Source organism: Schistocerca gregaria, chromosome 10 (genome assembly GCF_023897955.1).
Source record: "Schistocerca gregaria isolate iqSchGreg1 chromosome 10, iqSchGreg1.2, whole genome shotgun sequence".
Taxonomy (NCBI): domain Eukaryota; kingdom Metazoa; phylum Arthropoda; class Insecta; order Orthoptera; family Acrididae; genus Schistocerca; species Schistocerca gregaria.
In genome coordinates, this window is record NC_064929.1 from 220011199 (window position 1) to 220026767 (window position 15569).

At 40.6% G+C, this 15569-nt stretch overlaps 1 protein-coding gene across 1 annotated transcript in view; it reads left to right on the forward strand.

The window, feature by feature from the left end:
• The window catches only part of LOC126293254 (uncharacterized), a 66360-nt gene extending 57155 nt beyond the window's left edge, over window positions 1-9205 (forward strand). The window contains exon 5 of the mRNA XM_049986371.1: window positions 5057-9205. Coding sequence (XP_049842328.1) covers window positions 5057-5072 — 16 coding nt within the window. The 3' untranslated portion in view covers window positions 5073-9205. The remainder of the gene's footprint in view (window positions 1-5056) is intronic.
• The last annotated feature ends 6364 nt before the right edge of the window (window positions 9206-15569 follow it).

The window sequence follows — 15569 nt, forward strand, 5'->3', positions numbered from 1 at the left end:
TCGTTCAGCAGCTGCTGGTCCATCTCCAGAACGAAGAGCACTTCTGCACGGTGTGGATTCGACAAGTACCCCGTGGCTTTCCAGATGTGCGTGCCACTGGGTGTTTCTGCATGGCTCACACATTTCCCGTAAATTGTAAGCCGGTGGTTTGTGGATGCTCAGCTAGCACCCAGTAGTGTCCCAGATGCATTCCCTCTGCTCCTCAAACCACTGTAGCCCGATTATGACCGTGTCACGGGAGCAGTTATACTGCTCGGAGATCCCTCGTAGGGAGGGAGGTATCGGACACGGAGAGGAGGAGATTGTCCTTAATGATGTTTGCGCAGTCGGTAGCTGAGACGGTGCCTTCAGTTATTCTCACAGGTCCCACAGAAATCCAGATAAATGTCTCCCAGAGCACAGTACTGCCTACAATCGGTCCGCGGTGTCAACGTGGTGAACGTATTGAGCGGACGTTTGTGCGTACGGTGGCATACGCGGACACATGCGTCGACCTAATGTAATGAAAAACATTACGTGGTCTGTTCAAAAAATTCCAAAACATTCATAATTTCGTGCCAATGGTGTGTTGGAGCGAAATGCGGTTGGCATCACTGCACACACCTGCGTTGGATATCTAACTGCTGGAAGTTTCATTGTTGTATGTTTTTTAGTTATTATTCAGTGCTATATTGAGTAGAACGTGGTGTCACACAGTTTGAGAGTTTCGATGTGGCAGAGTTAGAGGAGCAACGCTTCTCCATTAAATTTTGCGTGCAACGCGAGAAAATCTTTACACACACACACACACACACCATATGATGCAGAAATGCTACAGTGATGAGTGCTTAAGCCGTACTCTGTGTTATGAATGATTTACACAGTTTAAAAATGACCATATGGAAGTTAAAGGTGACTATCACTCAGGACGCCGTTCGACATCTACCGACGACACTCGTGTCGCAAAAGTCACCAAAATTGTGTGTGGCAATTGAAGAGTGACTGTCACAGAGACTGCAGAAGAATGTAACATTTCAGTTGGATTGTGTTATGAAATCCTGATGCAGCATCTCGGAATGTGTAGTGTTTCCACCGAGTTCATCCCTCGACTCCCGCGTTGAGACCAGAAATACCTTCACCTCGCAGTCTGTGAAGAGCGTGTGGATCACGCAAATGAGAACGAGATGTTAAGAGAATCGTAACTGGTGATGAGACGTGAGTCTGTGGGTATGATGTTGAGACCGAGGTTCAATCTTCACAGTGGGTCAGGAAAGGTTCTCCAAGGCCAAAGAAGGCTCGTCAGGTCAGGTCAAATGTCAAAGCCACCCTGACAGTTTTCTTTGAATTTGAAGGATTTGTTCATCATGAATTTGTGCCACAGGGAAAAATTATTAGCCCACGCTACTGTTGGGACATGTTGCATTACCTGCGAGAAAATGTGAGAATGAAATGGCCATAAATGTGGGGGGACAATTCGAGGCTCTCGGTCATAGTAACGCACCAGCACATTTGTCGGGTGCACGGCTGTTGCACAAAAAGCGAAATCAGTGTGCTGCCCCGTCGTCCATACTCACCAGACCTGGCCCCTGTGGACTTTTTTATTTCAAAAGTTGAAAACCCCGTTGAAATGACGAACATTGTTAATGATAGACAAGATAAAAGAAAATTCACAGACTGTGCTTTGTGCAGTCCAGCATGAGGTGTACCGAGCCTGCTTCCGGAAGTGGAAATGACATTGGGAGCAATGTATCAATTGTGGAGGGGAGTATTTTGAGTATGCACATAAGTAAAAAGTAAGTGTAGAAAAATGTCGAATTTTTTGAACAGACCTCGTATTCATCTGACAGAGTGACCCATTTCTGTCGATACATTGTGAAATCTCAATGAGCCTGTGCCCACTGGATTCATTACCAATGATGTTGTCAGATCGACGTGGCTATGCCTAGAGGGCAATCTGCTGCAGAGCTCCACGTTTAACTGAGATGTAGCAAATGCTCTGCTCTAAAAACATTCGTTCCTGCATCGGCACTGTACTTTGTCTTCAAATGGGCTGCGGATCGGCACATTTCCTGGTTTACAGAGCCGGTGAGTCCCTGAACGTAATGTTCTGTGATGACGTGTGGGCATCCGTTACCTTGTCACTTAGTTGTGGTTTCAGTGTACGATGCTGGCTTTTCACAGATACTCACAGTAGAAACTCGTGAACAGGTGACAGGCTTCAGCATTTCCGAGATGTCTTTCCCAGGCAGCAGGCATCGTTGAGTGTCCGATTCACTCCGGTCAGTGAATCCTCTCGCTTGTGACCTTGTCGTAATGAGAATGATTCCCTGTTCATCTGTGCTCCACGTACGTACCTTCCTTACTGTGCCGTGAGGCAGCATTCAGACTCCTGGCGAGCAGTGGTCGTAATGTTTTGGGTCACCAATGTAACTCTTCTTGTGAAACTTGTTGCAAATAAGCCATTGCTGGTCAGTGGGGATGGCTTAGAAACTTTACATAATTAGTTTATGGGTGTCTGTTGACAAATTGTGCACATGTGTAAAAATAAGTGTAGTTAAATACATGCCATTGTACTCATCATCATCTTTATATGCCAAAAAAAGTAAACATTAAGATAAAAGAAACAGTTCTAAGTGAAGACGCTACAAATGGTGAAATGATATGCAGTAATTTCTAGAACAGTGGAAGCATTAAGACTGAAGAACAAATTTAGAAGAGGAGGAAGAAGAAATTCAAATTGTGATCAGTAGTGCTGCAGAAACATGAGGAACAAAGACCTAATTTGTACCTTGATATTGCATTTAACACGGAGAAAATATGAAAGTGCTTGAGATAAAACTAAATTGTCAATATGAAAAGTTCATCAGCATCGAGGAGAAATCATTTTGACAGCCCACAGTACATGAGTTACTGCTAAGCTAGGTAGCCTCTTCACTCCTGAGACAAAAAAATTTACAGGACGTTTTTCTTTTCATATTTTCCAGAAAAATAATAAAAAGCATGACTCAGATGCAGATGAAAATCTGTTTTGAATGATTCAGTAAGGCGTAAATGGATGTACTCTTATGTGAACCTCAAGTTTCACTCTTTGCTTTTTATGTTCTTTCCCTTTTTTTCAATGAAAACATTTTATTCAGAAATATTTATATATTTTATTTGAAACACTAAGCTATATATGCTAATGCACATACCAAATTGGGTTCTTAATGTTATGAGTTTTGAAATATATGAATTCCAATACAAGTTTTTGGTGGTGCTCAAAACCACTTCATAAATGTAAGAAAATAATAATTATTTACTACTTCTGCAATCCTAGTGATTTCAGAATTGTTCCCGTATTTCAATATCAAGCAAGTATAATCAAAATATGTAAGCCTGAGCTTTCAATATGATGAACATTTCTTTGTATTCGTATTGCTAAATATTTTTTTCTTAGTTTTCTCTTCACATAGTCCACATATGTCCCATTTCATGTCTTGTTGTATCCACATCCTGAGAAATAGTGTTCTGTTTTTTACCCTAGTCGCTTGTCCATTCATTTGAATATGAGGATTAGCTGGTGTTCTTTTATGGGTGGTTAATATGTCCATTTCAACAATTTTTCCATAGTTATTACCAGATTGTTTACATAATTAAAATAAATGGTTGTAACTACATCATAAGTTTCATTCAGAAGTACCTTTTTTATTTCTTAATGGTGACTAGTTTTGGACGTCTATGTCCACTTTCAAACCACTTATATTTTAATCGTGACAATACGTGTGAAAGCCTACGTACAAAAAATTGCTGCTGCAGTGATGATCCCACTGTGGCTGACTCAACAGCAGTAAACAGACGTTGGAGACCTTCAGTGCGTATCCTGTATGGTGTTTTTACAGTCGAGTCAGTTTTTTGGCTGCTTCGGTTGTCACTGCGTAGGCAATTTTTGTACGTAGGCATACGATACAAGTGGTTTGAAACTGGACATAGGTGTCCAAAAGTAGTCACCTTTAAGAAATAAAAAAAATATCCTTCTTAACGAAACTTATGACAAAGCTACTACCGTTTATTTCAATTATGAAGCTTGTTGTGAACCTATTTTTCACCAGCAGCATGCTGCAAATTGCTTGCATCAAATTATTGTAGTTTGTTTGTGAGAGGTGAGAGCATTAATCCCCCCCCTGCTGGTCCCCGCCCACCCTGAAGGTTTCTTTCATACTTGCTGTAATTAAAATGCTGGTGTCATCTGCAAATCTGTACTGTTGTCTGTAATACTGCTTACATCTAAATCATAACATAAAACTGGAATGTAGCCAGTATGGAATTTTGGGGAACTCAGTATTTGACTGCTAATAAATCTGACACTTCGTGTCTTATCACTGAGCTGCTTTCTTTTCATGGACACATGCTTTAATCCATCTGTGTGCTGTTCCCCTAATACTTAGTAATTTATCATAAGTAATGATATCTGTGGACTTTGATAAGTTCAGTAATGTGTTCGATGTATGTTCCTGCCTATGCAGTGCCTATAGCATGTCATTTAGAAGAGAAAACATCGATGTTTCGGTTGTGTGGTTCTTCTAAAGCCTTGTTGTGATTCTATTGGTAACTTATATAAAAAAATTACAAGTCTTTTCATAAAGTCCCTTTTTCCAGAAGTTTTGAAACTACAGTTAGCAGAGAAATGTAACATATCTTTATGGCTTCCTTTTTTGTGATGGTGTTTCACTTTAGAAATTTCTGAATGCGTTCTAAAGTTGTCAGTTGAGAAGGAAAAAAATATAAGCTGAAAATTCACAACTGGGCACCATTTGGCCTGAGGATAAGAAAAGAGCCCAATCTGAGAAAATCAAATTAGTATTGGGAAAAAGAGAGGCTGAGAAAAAGTCTTAAATGTGATTTCTTGTTCATTGCATGTTCTGGCAGAGCCGAAATGGTAATAAAAATAATCATAACATCAATCTCATTGTTAGTGTTTTACACAATTTAAAAAAGTGCTTGTGCAGTGGTAATTATTCCTTTGCCCCTGCCTCTTTAGAGCCTGATTTTCTTTTTAAGTTCTTACACGACACCTCTGACTTTTCTCGGTTTGTTACAGGCCTGCCACACGATAGCAGCGGATGGCGTGACATACCACATTGAGGTATTGCCACCTGGATTGTTTCAGCAGAAGAAGCCTGCCTGCACTGAAGAAGATCACTGTAGAGTAGCCAATTGCAACACAAGGTGTACTACTATTGAAAAATTTGCCGTTCTCTTGGCTGTGCTGTTTCTGTGCCTTTTTAAACTCAGATACCACTTCAGACTTGCTATATTCGCTATATATATGAAATTACACACCTTCAATATTGTCTGCACAAATACTAAATGAGATGTCAACAATACACTTCAGCTCCACACCACACTCTATTGCTCTCTCCTGAGTGACAAGCTGTAATGATAATGTTGTACATTTTTTGTACAACCAGCATTTATTTCACAAGAATAGGTTACCAAATAGTTCCTCACCTACCAAAAATAATTGTATCTAGTCTAGTACTGACATGCACATTAATTACGCATTTAACTGCACGGTTGTCGCATTTTTGCTAAATACTCACTGTCGTTTGTCACTGCAGTCGGTGGTAATATTTAATGAGTGCCTTCATTATATAAGTTTTGTGCCTGTTTCAGTCACATAGTCAGACTGAACTGTGGCCTGCATGAGTAGACAGCTGAAAAAAAAAAAAAAGGAAAAATGCATTAGTTTTGTGTTTGTTTTATGAGGGAAAAGGAAGACGAGCATCACCCTTTTAGAGGCTAAATGTGATGGAGTAAATGGCTATAAACAGGGATACGAGCTCGAAAAGACTGAACTAGAGCTTATGTAATCCAAAGATAATCAATAATTCTTAATATACAAAGAATTATTTTCATCGAAGCTTGCCACTGTCTTTCTGTGTGTTTGTAACTGTGTAAGTTGAATTAACTGTACTTAATTATTCCTGAGGCTGTGAATCTATCAGTGCTTGTTTGTTTTTTTATTTACCTTTTTTCAACTGTGGACAGGTTGTGAGAATTTGGGACAGATAACCTGCGAGAACATTGCAGGAGTGTTCAGTCCATTGTTAAGCCTGTTCCTATCCTGAAGGTAGAAACTGTTCTCAGTGTAATGGGAGGGGGGGGGGGGGGCTAGTGGGAAAAGTGATTTCAGTCCACCTCCATACTCCATATCGTGCACCTTCCTGTGCATAGGCACCTCAACTGTTCACTTTGTGACCCAGTACTGCTTTAGTGTTCTGTCCTCGGTCTTCTCTCAGAAAGCTAATCTCACATTCCAAGAAATTTTGAAGAAAAATGTTTTCTTATTGCAGTTGTGGGGGAGGAAAAAAGAAAAGAAACAGAACCACAGACCTATTCCAATGAAAATTATGTATAAACATTATCAAAGTCTATAGATGCATGTGATACATATTTCATTGTGAAAACAGAAGAGTGTTCTGAGGTAAAAAATAAAATACCATAAGAGGCATGAGAAACTGTTCTGCCTGTGTAATAAGAAATGTCATTGCTGATGAATTTGCATTTCATTTTGCTGGACCTCGTAGAAACTTCTAGCAAGAAAGTTTCTAAGAAAAGTGTGTAATAAATTTTGGTAACATTGGAGACAGCATTATTCTATCACATCACACACAAACTCATTTTATTTACGAGGGAAGCGGAACGCGGCCGCACGTGAGTACTCGGGTGCCAGGATTTTACTTCCGACAGCTCATATTAATACGACCGAGGATATTCCCTACCTCCTGAAAATTTTTTATTTGCAGCTCCTACTGACCCTTTGCCACCGCACCCACTATACGACCCGTCGATGTATTCTCTACACAAGCAATTGTAGGTACTTTCTGGCCAATACTTCTGTAGAAGTCACCCAAAATATATTTTCGCTCGTGGTATTGTGAAACCCGAGTTTTATCAACAAAACTATTGTCCTCGGCATGAATAAATGCATCGTACACAAAATTTCTTTCTTGCTGCTGCAGTGTCTCTCCATTCCAATAAAATTATACTTTCTGCATAAAAAACTGAATGAGTGGAGAAGACAGGAACGGACGTCTCTGAGCCAGAATAATTTATATTTTTTATAGAGATCAGTCTGTTTTTCTAGCTGTCGGGTACTTCCCTCTGTTGCAGTTCTAACCGACACTTTCTGTAAAAATCATCAAATTCTGTAGACTTTCATTTTTATTTACGTCCTTTTCTCGGAGAATCGAAACGGAGAGATTCTGCCGCCTTTAATGCACTGTTAATACAGAATGCAGTCAAATTGGGAACAGCATACTGTTTTGCCGTCATTTTATGAACTTGCAGAAAATCTACATTATCCCAGGCTTCTTCACTGTCAGTCAGATCAGTGAAGAGCTTTAGTACATTCAATACGAGAATTTTAGACTGTTTTCAAATGTCTTTTCACCCTGTACATACACTGACCAGAGCAGCACTATACGTTGGCTGTAGCCCCTGCGTTTTGCTCACTACTGAACACACGTCAGTGCACAGGTCTGTGGGAGACTGAAACCACAAGTGAACACACAACACCGCACCGAGCACACAGCTGGCGCTGACCTAGACGTGGAAAGAAAGCTACAAGGCAGGCAGTTTGTAGTGCCGAGTACCAGCCGACTGCAAGAAGCTGGTGTGACCTCGAAGTGTCCACTTCTGTGACAGCTGCTCTAAACATTGATACAGTTCTGTACAGCTACTATCCTCAAGTGTATTGGTGTGGCCACACACTATCGACTCCTAACTATCGACACAATTTTGACGTGCTCTCGAAAGGTGCTATTGCGTTAAGTCTCTGGCACTCTTGTTAAGCATAAAAAACTTTGGTGTGCTGTCGATTGTCATTTATTTCTTACATAATAATTCAATAACAGTTCAGGCATAGAAGTTCATGGACTATTCCAGTAGCGTTCTGTGGGTGGCACACGATTATTGTAATTGAGTGCTCGCACGGGAGTATTTGCGCACCACCTGGAGAGCCCGTATCTTAGCGAGACAGAGGCGGCAATTCATTGTGCCTGCTCTCTCTCTCTCTCTCTCTCTCTCTCTCTCTCTCTCTCTCTCTATATATATATATATATATATATATATATATATATATATATATATATATATATATATATTCAGTTCTGTGCCAAATAATTTAACCCCTGTCACCGTATTTAACCTCCGTCATCAATTTGTACGAAGCCGAAATTTCCTTATGTGACGGTGGAATGTGCCAGTTTTACTCTCTTAGATCTACTGAATTTGCTAAAACAGTAAATTCTATTGAGGATTTAATCTAACACATTGTAAAAGTAAAAGCCGAAACACAGAAATAACACTCCTTTTTATTAAACAGTTTTGTAGTATATAATTCATCAGTCTCAAAATGCCATTCGTTCATCTAGAAGAATGTCTCTTCTTTCATTCACAGCCAGAACAGAAGTAAGTCACTTGTCTCAAATGTTTTAGCATCGTACAAATTTATTGCCACCAGAGTGAGATGACGGTACAGTTCACGACTCGGCTGAGCGAGTTAAGTGATCTGGAGACAAAACTAGGGCATCAGTAACTCGACACTAGGTGTATTTTGCCGGAGCACTACTTCTACATCAATTGGCACCATTTTTATACTGAGTACTTAACCTATTCTTTACTTTCCTTCTTGTGGACTGGCTGAATTACACTTATTTTATGGCACTCGGGATTATATTTTCACTAGTACTACAATAACTGATACAGCTAACAGGTTTAGTGATCTCATCGGCACATTCCTTTAACACCACTGTCGAGATACCGTCCAGTGTGTGCAAGTGTTCTTTCATTAGCTTTTGCATTGTGTTAAATGCCTCCTGTCGATTAATCTCCACAGATTTGAGCCCTGCAGTGTATGTGAGATTATTTGGTGTAAGCCTTTGATCTGTAAAGGGGGCTGATTGGTCAAAAGGATAGATAAAGTGCTTATCAGATAAATACATATTGCAATCAGATTGTTCGCTATGTAGCCATCACGTCTAGTGCCGAGTGGTTAACTTCACACATTGCTGGAGGATTACAGTGTTTGTGGAGCTCTCCCTAGGATGCATTGTATATGTTGTGTGTCGCCTCGTCTGTCGCCTCGTCTGTCTGTCGCCTCGTCTGTCTGTTGCCTCGTCTGTCTGTCTGTCTGTCTGTCGCCTCGTCTGTCTGTCTGTCTGTCTGTCGTCGCTTCGTCTGTCTGTCGTCGCCTCGTCTGTCTGTCTGTCTGTCTGTCTGTCTGTCGTCGCCTCGTCTGTCTGTCTGTCTGTCTGTCTGTCGTCGCCTCGTCTGCTCGTCTGTCTGTCTGTCTGTCGTCGCCTCGTCTGTCTGTCTGTCTGTCGTCACCTCGTCACCTCGTTGCCTCTGTCTGTTTCCTGAAGTGTAAAAGGTCTGCCTTGAAGTTTTTTTGGCTTTATTGTACTTTTTATTAAACATGTGTAATTTTGTGTCTTGATGTAAATGGTCAGGATCATATATATTCTGGCTAACTTAATTTGAGCAGGCAGAAGTTTCAATCTAGCAGACGTATTAATTTCAATATTACAGTTTGTTGTACCCACGTTATTTCTTTGAAAGGCCAGCAGTTGTCAAAATGCCTCGACACGATTACGGAGAATTAATCCCGTTTCCTTTCTGAGGCTCTGGCTCAGTGAACTGTGTCCCACCCCTCCTACTGCCAGCTCAGTTTCGAAGGCACCGATGTCGGCGCTATTCGGAGTCCGCTTCCTCTCCGTTACTTCTGTTGCTTTGGTACAGAAGAGCTTAAGTACTCTTAACATCTGGCAGCAGTGGTTGGAGTAATGAAAATCGACACTTAATCTTTTACACTTCTGTCTTACAGGAGTTCGAGTGTCAGAGCTTATTGTTGTGAGATTATATGAATTTAATGTATCTGTCATTTTTATGTATGTTATATGACAGCAGTTTGCATCATTATTTAGGTCTTCAACAATACAGAGGTCAGTAGGCTGTTTGCATAAACTGCACTGTTGAGCATATCAGTACTGCACAACACATCAGAATTTGTTGCACATTCCAATAACTTTATGTTTAGCTAATCCACTCGAATGAGCTTCTGTGTGGACCGTGACACTAGTCATTTCAATTGCTCCTTTCTGAATGTATTGTTAGAGGAATGAGATTCTTATTAATGTAAGATATTAATTAACAAATACGGCCAACTTACCCTAATTCTGTCATTGCCTGCAGTAACTATCTGCTAATGTGTAAACATTTAATTTATGACACTCAGTTTCATTGACTTTCAGTTAATGTTCTGTTACAAGTAATAGGTGTGGTGAGTGCTCATCCACAAAAAAGTTGCAGCAAATTGAGTTTATTTCTAACATGCTGCAGATTGGGTGCATTATCTTAAGAGGTACTCATCTTTTTTGCCCACCTTTTGTTCTGTATAATGTGAAATGGGATTCTGGCTCGATGTATTTATTATAAAGGCCATTCATATTGCAAGACTTGCAAGGATAAGGTTTGGTCATTTTAAATTTTTTGTCTTCTTTGGTGCTGTTAGTGTGTGTTTTGCCTTCCTTAGTGCACCCATGAGGGCTGCATTACTCAAAAAAAGGGACTTGACACTCAAAAGAGGGACTTAGAGTTCACTCTGAAATGAACTGTTTTCGTATGTTAGGCCACGCAGTTAAATCTTTTCTGGAATCATTTTGCTAAATTTTTTTACACAAAAAGTGCTTACCTCATAGATAAAATATGATTCACATTTGTTATAAATGCTGTTATATAATGTACTTACCTGTATATCTAAGCCAAACATTTTACATACTTTGTCCCCCCCCCCCCCCCCCCCCCAATCTATTTTGTTCTAGATACTTAGTCAAACAATTTTCCATCTAAAACTCCGTCTACTGTGACGTTTTCTGTTCTCACTTCACCAAGTTGTTAACTGGAATTCTACGATTTCTGATTTGTTTAGTATCAACTAGCTTTCTTCTGTAGCTATCGCCAAGCAAAAGTACGTTGTCCTTTGTTGTGAATTCCAGTGTGTGCTGCCTACAAAGTCTGTCATCCCTTTTGCAATCGTCGCCGCTTGTCGACAGTACACTGTGCCTGTTTCTATTTATGAATGTAATTTCATTTGTTAAGTTCAATACTTGTTTGGTGCTTCCTTTCCACTTCTCGTAACTATCTCCGTCCACATTTTGTGGTTTAGTTGTTTTATTGTTTGGAACTTGTCAAGATTTCTGCAACTCGAAGTTTCATTTCTTAGATGTGAAATATCATCTCTCAGTACAATGACGATTTTTATAAACTTGAAATACGGTCATTTACTTTCACTTTCGTACAAATTTATCGCCTCTGAAGCGAGACGATGGAACAGTTAATAACTCGATCGAGCAAGCTAACCGAATGGGACACAAAGAAAGGACATTAGTTGTGCAACACTGTGAGGGCACCACTACTGGACATACGAATGGGTGTTACTTTGAGACGGAGAAGCTGTACGCTAACTGTCTGGTACCCGCCGTTTCACTCGCACATCTGTGGTTTTGTTACGATGAGTAATTTTACGAAATGTGTGCATATATAGTAGGAGTGTATGTAGGTACATAATGAGTGTGTTGGAGTAGCTTGAGCTCTCTTAGAACTATGCAATAACTTAGAATTAAGTTTGTGAGGCTTTCTGTAACAGTTTTAAGTACGGTTCTCACACTAACTGTCCGATTTTATGTCCTCGGCACTCGCACATCGTTCGTCCAGCTGACTTAAATCGACACGACAGCACTTACGACTGTATTAGTATACAGTTCTTTAAGTAACTCACAATCTCTCTCGATTCAAATGGTTCCTATTTTTCTCTGGGAAAATCTGACATGTCAGGTGAGATCTGACATCATAAAAGGTCCACAAATATGTTGCGGGATCTGTTGTGGCTGTCTGCTGTTTGTACATTAAGCACAACATCAAATCTGTGCTGCTGGGTTGATATTTCAAATCCTTCACGTATGTCACATTTTCTTCCATTCTTCTCTGTCAGTGGGTGGCCTGGCTCGTGTATATGCTTGGCTACAACTGATTTCCCATAATTTCCCTGCTTAAAAGCACCCGTGTTCTTTACATCTTATTGAAAATGTTCTCCCATTTCATCCGTTGTATTTTGTGGCACATGATAGACATTGTCAGATAGATAAAAAATCTACTCACTGAGTGATGCAGCAAAACACATATAGAAGGTGTGGAAATACACAGTTTTTGGAAACCTGCGGCTCCTTCTTCTGGCAGAAGGATTGAAGGGAAAGGGCTGCTGATGTTAGGTAATGGTAAGAGTTACAGAAATATCACCCAGAAACTCGGCTCACGGTAGACTTAACTGGTTGGGACAGGAAGGAAAGATTGACTGTCGGTATTTGCATCAACTCGTCTGGTTCAGGCACACACAATTACCATTGTCTGATGCTGCATTTCTTCCCTTACCACAATGGCCGGAATGCAGGCACAGCCTCTCCATTATCTTTGCAATGTTTACACATACTGAACTAGTTGCCAGTAACTTTTATCAGAATGATTCCACTTTTCTTTTTCACATTACCTGCTGTACTGGGCTGCACAAAAAGTTGTTTCTGTATTACGTCAGTCTTCACTGTCCTTGCTGCTGCACATTGGCAGAAACAGAAATGTCTCCTTCAAAATTTGAGTCACAGTTAACTTTTCTTGTTACTGTGCTCACAGTTCACTATAAAATGTTGCTGCTTTTAATATAACCACTACTTTAAATAACTCATTTATGTTGCATCAGATGTAATAAAATTTAAAAATCTGAGAAACAACTGTTGTTAGTTTAATGCTCACGACAAAAGAAATTTGTAACGACACTGCTCTTTTTTAAAACTGTGGTATGCTGTCATTGTTACTGTCTTGTCTGTCACTAACAGTGGTACTGTCATATCAAACTACGTAGCATTTTGAGGGCAGGTAAAATATGTGATACAGTTTGAGTTGTTCTGCATTAGCATATGGGATCTTCAGTTAACTAGTTAGTTTTTGGATATGCTCCTTTCAATCCTCAGTCTGTGAAGGATTCTCCAGACAGTCTAGCCGTGCCACTGCTCTGGAGCAATTTTGTAAGAAACTTTCACACACTAATTCATTTGTGTTACCCAGTATTGCTTTCCAAATCATAGATAACTTGTATACAGCAATCAGTTGCAGCTGTACTACAATCCTCAGACCAATTTCTTTTAAAAAGAATGAAATGGGAATGTGATGAACTTAATTGTTAACACACGAGACTTACAGTATTCGGGTAAAGCAGCAGTCTTCTAGTCACGCGGCTGTATTGAGCTCTGTCCCCTTTACCTCATGTGGAGTACAAGTGCAGGATTATTTAAAAAAATAAACAAATTTAATTAACTGTCATTTCATTAAATATAAATTAGACATTAAACTATGTGCAGCTGTGAACAGAAAGTTTTATAGTTCACAAATGAAGGTCGTAAATGTTCAGTGTGTCGCCCCCTCGTTGGACAGTAACTGTGTGAAAACTAACTAGACACGTAGTCAGCCCACATGTCATCCTTTGCTGAGACATCCAGTTTGTCGAAATTGATCGAACTGACATCTTATAAATTTCTGGGTCGGTGGTTCAATAACAAATGGGAGACAAAATAGCCTCTGCGCTGAAATTACGGGCTCACTTCTTCTGAGCTCTAGAATGCAGAGAACCTTACACCTGACAGCAACTACCTCACTCACAGCTGATGAAAACTGGCAGTCTGGTCTGGCGGTCGTTTCCAGGACTCTCGGCGACATAGCAGTATTGACCGGTACTTCCGATCCTGTTTTTTCTGACGGTGCGTAGAATATCTGTATCCAATTTATACACTCTGAAACGAAAATGAATTAAATGGAATCCATATTGTCTAATAACCTTGTATAAAAGAGTTAGCATACTTGCTAAAAATAAAGCTTCGGCAGGCAGAGTGGGACACAGCTCGAGGGCAGTGTAGCGTTGTCTCTCTCTCTCTCTCTCTCTCTCTCTCTCTCTCTCTCTCTCTCTCTCTCTGCAATACAGAATAGTGTCTTGCCAGGCAACATTCCGAGACTTGTGCACAAGAGTACCCATGCATCACATTGTGTGTACAGGCTAGCTACTCACAATGCTCCTGTGCTGGAGCCACAACAAACGTGACATTTTTTGATGTGCTGACCGACAGCTATCCAAAATATTAATGAATACATATTGCAGTCACTGCTTCTCCAACCCTGTAACTGCCTTGTCACTAAAAACATGCTTTAACATTCAATGTTGACAATCAGGTGTCTGGTTAGGTGCACCACAATGACAAATTAATAATATTTGTGGGATATTTGTTGTAGTTCTGAAGATTCCTGCACTAATGCTACAAAATGACCAAGTTCCGTGTATGTATACTTGCACATTGCTTGTAAAGTTCTGCAGAAATTATAAACATGTGTCAGTGCTTAATAGAAACTTGGTAGTCCTCACAACTGATATTACAGAAGGTTTTTCTAATTCGTGTCAAAAGTACCAGGGCACAGACTGTGCTGATTTAAAAATATGCATATTTGTATACACGGGTAATTCAAAGACATGTAAACGTAATAAAATGAACACTTAGGGAAAAAAGAGTAAGAAATCAACATTTAGATAATATGCACAGAAGTAAGAAATCAATTTTTACCTAATAAACACATTTACACTAGTTGTGTCCAGTATTTGGCAACATTGCGTTGCTATAAGCCGAGGCCAGTTCGAGACCTGTAAAAGAGTACGGGCAGAGACGACACTCCAGGAGATGGCTCGTAGTTCGTTCATCTCCACACTCGCACAGTGTGTCTCCACCTTGTGCAATGCCCAATTTCTTCGAGTCGTCCTCCGATCTCGCAACGCCAGAGCGCAGTCTGTTCGAGGACTTGTGTGCACCCGTCCTTCTCGGTGACCAAGCAGCAGAGTTTCTTCAATTATGTCTCGCTCTGGATGGACAGGATATCTTTTTTTTTCTACAGTTCAACCCTGGCTATACTTTGGTCTCTGTCAATTGGAACAGAAGACTGTAGAAAATTCTTCCCGGACTTCAGTTGAGGTGGTGGTGGCTTATGTTCGTGCGAGGGGTGGGCCGGGTTATTGCAGATCTTTTGCCTCTCATTGTTACCAGCTATCTCGCATCTAATATCGGTTGGGGCTATACCTGCAAGTTTATACAGCTTCTGTATTGTTGTTGGCTTCAGACAGCCTGTGTCAGCCTGGAGGTTTCATTCGGGGCAGTGTCCATTTTTTTTGCACATGGAGAACTGTATCACACTGGAGCGGCATATTCGGCAGCGGAGTAGCAGAGTGCCAGGGCAGTTGTTCTTACTGCCTGGGGGTGGGCACCCCATCCAGAACCCGTCACCTCGCACAGTACGCAATTTCGCTACGAAACCTCGGCTCGACGTGAGTGCAGTGTGTCTCGAAGGTCAGGGAGGGGCCCAGGATAACACAGAGGTAAACTGGAGCACTGCAGTTTCCTAACTCCTTTCCTTGCCAGTGCACGTGCAGCTGTCGAGAAGCTTCTCTGTCCTTCAGATGAAAACCG